This window comes from Drosophila mauritiana, chromosome 3R, assembly GCF_004382145.1.
Source record: "Drosophila mauritiana strain mau12 chromosome 3R, ASM438214v1, whole genome shotgun sequence".
Taxonomy (NCBI): Eukaryota; Metazoa; Arthropoda; class Insecta; order Diptera; family Drosophilidae; genus Drosophila; species Drosophila mauritiana.
Genome location: NC_046670.1, coordinates 2,313,664 through 2,322,976, shown reverse-complemented (window position 1 = coordinate 2,322,976; position 9,313 = coordinate 2,313,664). Strand labels below are relative to the sequence as shown.

Here is a 9,313-nt window from a genome sequence, read left to right as displayed (position 1 = left end):
GACGCATACTATGTTTAAGTCCAAGTCCTTCGATTTGGTCATTGAGGAAAAGACCAAGAAACCGGAACGGCTGTACCAGCCTCGCCGGATGCGATGGCTAAAATATATCATCCTGCCGGCAGTCTTTTCCTTCGCGCTTCTGCTGATCCTGGTCAATGTGGACTTCTCCGATAATAGTGAGGACTCCACGCATCTGGGCAATGAGACATCGCTCCTTATATCTAGCTATGGATTTGAAAATAACACACTGCACCGGGAATTTTTCTCCGGAGTGGTTGCATTTCACAGTCTTGTCATCGAGAACTGCACCATAGTTCATATCAACGATGGGGCTTTTGATCAGGAAAGCACTGCGAACATAACTAGCCTGCAGCTCATTAATGTGCAATTGGAAAACTTCACTGAATCCGCACTGCATGGTCTTCACAAGCTTCAGAACTTTACTCTAGTCAATGAAAATAATCACTTTAGGCCATTTGGATTCCTCTCAGCTGTGGCTGAATCGTTAATCAGTGCGGAAATTCACCAGTCACTGGCCACAGATATATCGTATTCAGTGCGCGACTTTTTGGGATCCCGGAATTTCACCCAGTTGAAATATTTAGATCTGAGTGGCACACACTTGGACAAAAGCCTTATTAAAGAGTCCTTTGACAATCTGCCCGCCTTGGAGCAACTGATTCTAAGGAACTGTGGGTTGGGTCACATCGAGTGGGAAATCGTGAAGCCAAGACTCAAATTGTTGCACCATTTGGACTTGGGTGGGGCTTGGAAGATGGGAAACTATGAATATCAGTTGGACGTGTCCGCTTTCTCTCCTGAGACAACGACTAACTCTGAAGAGATATCTACAATCCTGGCTGAGAGAGCGATGGGTCCAGAAGTAGTGGGCACCACTACACCAGGAACGACAACGTCCATATATATGCCATCAACATCAATACAAGATGATACATCGACATCAACACAAGGTACAACACCCAAATACGAAAGTACATCCACGACAGAGACTACGATATCGACAACACCATCGTCAAAATGCGAGGAGGAACTTTGCCAGGATCTAGTATGCTCCAGAATTTCCACCGATACGGTTTCATCTGCAGATCTGGGAAGATCGTCGTGCCAGGATGGCTTACTGGTGGAGATCTGCGAATCGACTTGCACCACTCCCACATTCTTCTGTGTGATATTAGGCGAGAACTTTACCTCCGCATCCAACTGTTGTTCCCACCAGACCATGCGATGTGAGGTCTCTGCACAGGTCTCCTGGTTCGAGGACCACAGCGGACTGGTCATTGGCTTGGGAGTGGGTCTCCTCTTCGTCGGCAGCTTCCTCGGCATGCTCATCGTCTTCGGAACCCTGCGCCTAAAGCCCTCCTGGTTGCGCGGCAGTAGGCGGCGGGAGTCGAAGACGATAGGGCTGATTCAGGGAAGATTCGAGAAGGACCCGTATGAGCAAGTGGGGTAGGTCCTTTATAGAGCACATAAGTGGCAGCACTTTTTTATGATCCGTAATCCCAGTCATTGTTTCGCCAAATTCGACGTTTCCTCTTATGTCGCAATGATTATTGCCATTTAAATACGGTCTGTGATGTGTGATCTTTCTAAAATATACCTTTCCCTAAGTTCATTTATTCCTTTCTTAAAATCAATTTATTTAATATTTTGGAAATTTATTTCAAAACCATCAAAACTCATCTTCCCGTCTACCCAGAGGTCCGATTGCAACTATCGACAACAACGAGTACGTCACCGCCTATCACCGTTACCTGGAGCAAGCGAATCACCGCCCCACAGAGTCGAACAAGTACATCCGCCCGCCCAGGGATAGGGCTCCTTCAGTTCCGCCCTCCAGCGATTATCCACTGCCACTTCCGGCAAGGAATTGCAACGTGTACGAGAGCTGTGAACTGTACGAGGAACTTCCGTAGGCATATGTACAATAAAGATATAGATGTGCATACGAGTTCGAAGGCAATATTCAGGCACGATGAACTTAACACATTTAATTTGCAAAATATTGTGGGGCAATAATCCAACAAATGAATGTTTAAGATTAATGTTGAGATGTTTTGCTTTCGCCACACATACAACTGGAATACAATCAAAATTTCTGCTAGATATATAACGAATTACGTTCCAATAAAAGCGAAAAGTAAACCGAGTTTGAACGGCATGAGATATGAGTATCTCAAAGTGCGGCATGATGACATACCCAATTATACTCGCTTGTTCTGGTTTGCATCATGTTATAGAACTGGGCCCCATGTCTGGATTCTGTGGAAGTTTGCACAGTTCAATGCTTTTATTTAGCTTTAATGAGCTCCAGTTGGCGAGGAGGGCGCAAAAACGCCATCTGAATGCGCCCCATTGTGGAAACAGCTTTCATCCCGGCACTTGCCCTTCCACGGACCCGGAGATACACTCGTAGTGCACAGTTTGTTGACTTGCCACATGCACAATAAAATATTTTTGCAAGCGCTTTTTATGGCTGACATGTCACTTAATACACACACAAGCGCTGAGATCTTTTTTGCGAGCGCTTTGCCAATTTATTTGTGCCCCTCGTTCCAGTTTGGATATTTGTTTTTTGGTGCCCTGCAGGCTGTCGCTGCCACAATTTCCCAGCCACATCCCATCCACGGAACCAAAGGGGAGGGGAGGCGGGAGTCGGGGGCCCTGTCAAAGTCCGGCCAAGTCTCTCGGCCATATGTTGCACACATTATGCTTACTTAACAATTAGAGACGCTCTTGTAATTCCACAAAATTGCTTTGTTCGCCAGTATTTTTTAGCTCCGGGGAGGGCGGGCGGCTTTGGGGAGGTCTGTACTACATACTGTACTATGAGCGGCATATAAGGGGAAGGGGAAGCAGGCAGAGGGGTAGGGTAAGGGGAAGGAAGTGCCGCAGAGTGACTTTGTGCTCCTGCTTTTCAGAGCTCCTTGGTCACTGAGCTGTGAATCGTTATGAGCTTTAAATCCGAGGAAAATGCTTTGATATCCAGACTGTTGTGTGTGGGAACCGGAACTAGCTAGGGGTGAGTCAGAGGGGAAGCTAAGAAAAGGCTCAGCATTCCGAGGAAATATCCTTGAAAGCTCAGAATATCTTAAACGCGCTGAAGATCGTGGCAAAACTGAACAAAAGTACGCTTCGGTAAGCTATTCAATCCCCCTGTTGCAAGGCCTCTACCCTAAAACAATATTATTATTAAAACAACAATTTCAAAATGGTTATGATACAAAAAAAAAAAACAATAACCTTATATAGGCAATACCACATGTGTCCGCGAAATGTTCTCTGCCTTCATGCTCGACCTAATTCTCAGATTACCGATGAAAACTATTTCGTCAAGCGATTAAATAACTTTCATGTCGAGAATCTTACGTTCCCAGAAGAAGCTACCCCTCTGCACACTTCACTGCTGGCAGAAAGAAGAGACCTGGATTCCTATTATCTCAAGTGCGAGACGAGGGAAACCCTAGACGAAGTCACAGCCGAATGCATCTGGACAATCCCACATGTGGGCAAATGGATCGATACTGTGCGAGTATCTGTCCCGATTGATATTAATGATTTGCCACAAATGCCATTAGGCCGTTCGTACCTTTCCATCACGCCGCACATGATAACGCAGCGTGAAGAGAGTCGGAAAAACAGGGAAAACTAGGAAAACTCTCCGATTGCATGGCGCAAAGCGAAGGCGTTGCTCCAGACAGATACGAGTGTATCTACCCTCGCAGCGAAGCCCCATGACTCGGGCGAGGAAATCAAAGGCCCTTCTGCCCGTTTTCCATTTCCCATTTTCCATTTCCCCGCCGATAACGGACACGAACCGACGGCCTCGTAACGTGGCATTTGTTTAATGGATTAAAAATAATAGGTACGAGGGGAGGGCGGAAGAGCAGTTTGGGTGCAGATAAAAATCATAGCACGTTTTGTATGCGCTCGGAAAATGGAAAATGTGCCGCGGCGTGTCATAAATTAATTTTTGTAAATTCTGCAGCCTGTCTGATTCGGTTACGGATCGGTATCGGCTTAAGCCGGGCTCGAGACAGGGATTCTGATTAATAATAATAATGCCACACGGCTTTGACGGGCAGACAAAGGACTTCCTCGGACGAAAACCACTTTCATTGCGAGGCCTTCAAGGGTTGAAAGCCTTTTTGAACTGCGGTTGGCGGGCGGAGAAGCTTTTAAAAAATTATGCAAAAATCATGATTAGGCAATTTCCCCCCGATGCGATGCTGGAGTCGGTTTTGTCTCCCAGCAACTAATTAGCCATTCATGGAGTGTGGTCTGTCTGCCTGGGGAATGTTTAAACAGTTGGATGGTTCCCAGAAACGGCGGCAAAAGTTTAATTAGTCCGACGAACGAATGCGCCTTATGAATATGAAATCCGCACACAAATCTATTCAGACCCGATCAGACTCGCTCGCATCCGTATCCTTGAGACCTCACTTCACTCCATCCCATCGCAGTTCAGTTCGGCTCGGCTGAGTTGATTTGAGTTGCGACTAATGAGCCCGAGCAGAAACAGCGCACAAAATGTAGCAATTATGGGGCGGGACGGGAAAAACTGGCATTAATGACAAAGGCCAGAAAAGTACTCGGCGCATGAGGAGAGGCTGCTTAAGACCCGCAACAAACGAGGTGCACTTAAAAGATGAAACATAAAACGGAGCCCCAGAAGCCCATAAAAAACACATTGCGGGGCCGCACTTGAAAGGCAACTTCTTACCATACCCGGTCGACACACACCTCCACTGAGAGAAACTAGCAATCATTAGACATGTCTTTGATATCAAAATCTATGGGAGATTGTCTGGGTAAACGCAAATCCATTTAAAGCACCGTCAAGTTATCCGAATCGAATGTAAAGAAGATAGGAATGCTATAAATAATTGGCAAAAAATGGATCAATTAAAAACAAATACAGAAATAGTGGCGTGGCACTTTTAGACAAAATAACAACTGAATTAATAGTGTGTCATCAGGATCGGCATACTTAACCTAAACTTTCTAGATTTTATAGCGCCCTAGATCTCAGCATTCATACGGATAGACGAACGGACAGACGAACGAACGGACGGACGGACATTGCAAACCGGAAATACATAAATACACCTGATATTCAACGACAATTTTCAACGAATCTAGTACACCCTTTCATTCTATGAGTAAAGGATAGGATCAAACCGTGTTCATGCTTAAATATGAAATCGTTTTCTTTATATATGCAGTCACACATCTCACATAATTTACACATCCCTTAACGTCCACTACAATTTCCCCCGGTGTGTGGTTGTCATATGGGACGACATTTGGAAGGGCTGCCATTAAACTGCACCATAAAAATAAAAATTAAACCACTAAACGCAGTCGCAGTAAACGCGACCGCCTTGAGACCAGACGCTGACTTTCAAGCTTGCCCGCCCCCTTCCGGATTGATTTGACTTTGAGCTGGCTGACAGTTCGGGAATCGACCCAAGGGCAGGACCTCACGTTCGCCAGGATACGGGTGGATGGGGTGGGGTGGGGAGTGCGTTCGAGTGCCCCTAATGGTATTCAATAATAATACATGCGCATAAAAACCACTTGCGACCCGCCGCACGAGAGTCGTCAACATTTCAGACATGCCCCGGCTGCGCCTTCAGAATTTAATGTGCTTATAATGCCGCCCGCTGGCTCTTCACCATAAACAGATGCAGTCCTCACTGCCGGATAATCCCCATGCCCGCCCATCCGGGTCCCGGGCCCAACTCCAATGCGAATCGGATACGCACACACGTAATGGCGAGCGCAGCACCCTCGACACATTTTTAACAGCAAATGATGTCAATTTCCATGCCCGCCAAGGGCAGCAAAATTCCCAGATGGAATCCGGGGCTGTGGGGTCGGGGATGCTGAGCGCGCTTTGTTATTCTATCGAAAATTGAACTTAATTGGTGCGTGAAGTGTGCTCCGAGTGGATTTGACGGCCGGGCTGCCAGGCAACTATTGTAGTACGGCTGCGAATTTGTCTTTTGCCGCCATTCCATCCGCTCCTTCCCCGGACTCCTGTCCCCATCCTCCGGCTCACCCACCCATCAGGCCTCATTATAATTTGCCAGTCAACAGGCAAAGGTAGCAATCAGATGGGACAGGGCACGGGGGTGGGTCTAAGAGATAGCTCGCCGAAGGTCCTTAGCGCTTACCAATTTGGAATATTGGTGCTAATAGATGTTGCCAAAGAAAACCAGTTCCTCCATCAGAAATGCACTTGGCTCTACCTGATCTACTATTTTGTAATAAAACGACAGAATGTTTCGCTATTTAATAGGAACTGTATCTATATCTAGCGTTGCAAATCGTTCTTATTGTTGCTCCTATATTAGTAATTGCGCTGTACCGGAACCGGAATTTAATGCCAAACGATCCCAAGCCCAACCCCTTCGGCCGTATGTGAGCCAGGCTGTCTGTGTAATCTCATCAGGCCCGACAATCAAATTAATTTGCCATGCCTCAGTTTACCACGAAATGGCCAAGCAACCCTCGTGGCCAAAATCCAGCAGGACTGACATCCAGGGCTTGGAGCTCCGGCGCTTCGGGGCATCCAAGCTGATTAGCATAAATTCGTCTATGTCGTCGCTGGCAACGTTGTCGTCTTTTGTCAACGTGTCTGGCATGCCAAGCTGCGAAACTGGCAAAGTTTTCCACAAGGTGAGGGAAACTCAAACAAGCAGGCGCTGGAAAAGGAACGGAACGAGAACGAGTACGAGAAAGGAAAGGAGCAGAGGCAGGAGCCGGAGCAGGAGCAGTCACGGACCTCGGCTGGGAAACATGTGTCACTGGGGCCTGTCTGCTTATTGCACGACTAATGTCACTCGCAGGCGGAGGCAGCCAACAAAAGGTGGCCAAGGCAAACTTCCTGGCACAAAGACTGGCTTTTCAGACGGCAAATGCAAGTGCTGGAATTCCTCGGCCTTTCCGGGGATGCGAAATTATTTCCGAGCCACTGACGTGGCTGGGTGAAGGACGGTCGGCGAAGGACGAGCCTTGTTTCCAAGAAGTTTTCAGTCCGGAGCCGCATGCTTCCACTGAAAACAATTCAATTGCCATTTCAAGAACAGATGACGATCCCTTGCGCAACAGTGCATTCAATATGGCGATGCATCGCGAATGGTCGTTTGGTGGCATTTTCTCCCTATTCTCATTCATACTTCTCTGTTTGCATATATATAATATATATATCTCCATAAATTCAAGCAATACCTCACATTCAGCACATAAACCTCACTCTTTCTTGGGTAATATTTACTACATTAGTATACTTTTAAAAGCAAATTTATATGATATTGGATTGTATAGAAACAAATGAATTCAGTATTTAAATGAAAACTTTATTTTAGGGAATTAGGCTTCGATGTGTCAGTTGTTATTTGATGTACTCTTAATATATTTCACATAAGTGAATAACGCAACAAAAGGTTATCCTTTTCACCAAACTCCTTCCTTTTTTCCACTTTGGCGTCACTTTAAAGTTCTCGTTAACACAGTTCCATTTTTGCCAGGGCTTTGAGGAATTTTTCAAGTGGAGATTTGAGTACGTGGGCATTGGTGTTGCGGACCCTCAGCGCGGCAAACAAACTCGACATCCGAAGAAGGAGTTAATGGGAGGAGGTGGGCGAGTGGGTACTAATCATATTTTAGTGCGGTCCAACTAATTGCGCTCGCGGCGCTAAATTCTCGCTTCTCCTTGTGCGGGGACACGCAGGGCACCAAGTGCACTTACACAAAGGCGACCAGGGACACAGATACTCACACGGACGCATACGGGCTCAGTCGGGAACAATGATGCCGTAAGGATGCAGTCGAGAGAGGGGGAAAACAATTTACACCTGAGATCTGTAAAGTCCACAAGGGATTGCTGGGACTGTGGGGAATCGACTTACACATACCGTGTTGACAGGCCCACAAATCTCAAAATTTTTTGAATTTTTTCGTTCTATTATTATGTTGCCAATTACTATCGCTAAGCCGAAGAGTCGAGAAAATAGACAACAGCGTGCTCTGTTTTCATACCTGGTCTGTGCTTCAGTTACAACACTCTATACCTAGATGTGTAGGTACTTTAACCATATTTAGTGAATCTTTATTTGAAAAAAAAAAATAAAATTCATACCTTTAATGTGACTAAAAGTGACTAAGCCCAAGGCCAAATTGCAATTTTAATCTCCGAGCCACCGCCGAAGTTCTACCCACGCTAGTGCCGAGCCCAAACGGCTTGTCACAAACTTCAAGAGGGTCGTGCACATTCTTCGCCAGCGCCGATAAGACAGGGTATACATACATGTTCAGGGGTCCGAGAATCGCAGCCAGACTCTAAAGACGTGTTAATGAAGCAGACATGCGGGCCAGAACGAAGTCGTGGTCTTCGTCACCGTCTTGGCTTTGGCTTTGGCTTCGGCTCAGGTTTTCGTCGGCGCTGAATGAATTTGTATATCTTGCAAATCATGTTGACTGAAGAAGAACGTCGTGATGGGGTGTGGGGAGCTGGGGACTTGAGTTTGGAGTTTGGAGACCAAGCTCGGAGCCGCTGACGTTTACTTTGGCCGGGCAAAATTTGTAAAGTGTTGAGCGCAGAGCGCAGAGCACAAACACCCAATCATATTGTGCCATACGTATTATGAAAATACCAGGCGACAGAGAGGCGATCGGGGTTGTCTGTTCTACTAAATCAACATCATTAAGTTTTCTGTTTATAAAGAAAACACTCGAGCATCGTTGCGCGCTCTTTTTTTCATACCCATTAGTCGTAGAGTAAAAGGGTATACTTGATTCGTTGAAAGGCAGTTAGCAAGTAGAAGGAAGTCGGAAACGCTATAAAGTACATATATATTCTTGATTACTAGTCGAGCCGATCTGGACATGTCAAGTTGTCTGTCCTACTGTCTGTGTATAGACTGTGTATAGACCTCGGAAACCATTTAAGAGAGGTTGTGATTACATATTCGAGCTAGACACGCCCACTCGAACGCCCACAAGCGGCCGACAACTGAGACGCCCATACTTTTTTAAAATGCATTGAATTTGTTTCCTGCCGATAACTGTGACGCCCCCACTTTTAAAAAAAGGTTTTTATGTTTTTACTGCATATTTCCATCGATATGCCAAGAACATTTTGACCACGCCCACTCTAGCAGCAAATTCTAAGCCAGATAGCTGAGTAACGGGTATCTTTTAGTCGAGGAAAGCAACAATAGCGTTCTCTCTTGTTTATTTTTGCCTTCCCGGGGGTTCGGTCCTCGGTTTTCGGCTTTTGCTGCGCCGG

General features: G+C 46.2%; 1 protein-coding gene across 1 annotated transcript; it reads left to right on the top strand.

Moving 5' to 3' along the window:
* Nucleotides 1-10: 10 nt before the first annotated feature.
* Nucleotides 11-2,009, top strand: LOC117144928. Its single transcript, XM_033310381.1, has 2 exons — nucleotides 11-1,467; nucleotides 1,718-2,009. The coding sequence occupies exons 1-2, from the start codon at nucleotides 11-13 to the stop codon at nucleotides 1,932-1,934; spliced, it is 1,674 nt and encodes a 557-aa protein (XP_033166272.1). The 3' UTR covers nucleotides 1,935-2,009.
* Nucleotides 2,010-9,313: the final 7,304 nt, after the last annotated feature.

Bases quoted from the DNA above. Each gene is read 5' to 3' on its own strand.
- LOC117144928 (XM_033310381.1), top strand. From the start codon at position 11: ATGTTTAAGTCCAAGTCCTTCGATTTGGTCATTGAGGAAAAGACCAAG. The intron at 1,468-1,717 runs GTAGGTCCTTTA...CCGTCTACCCAG, and splicing joins GACCCGTATGAGCAAGTGGG to AGGTCCGATTGCAACTATCG.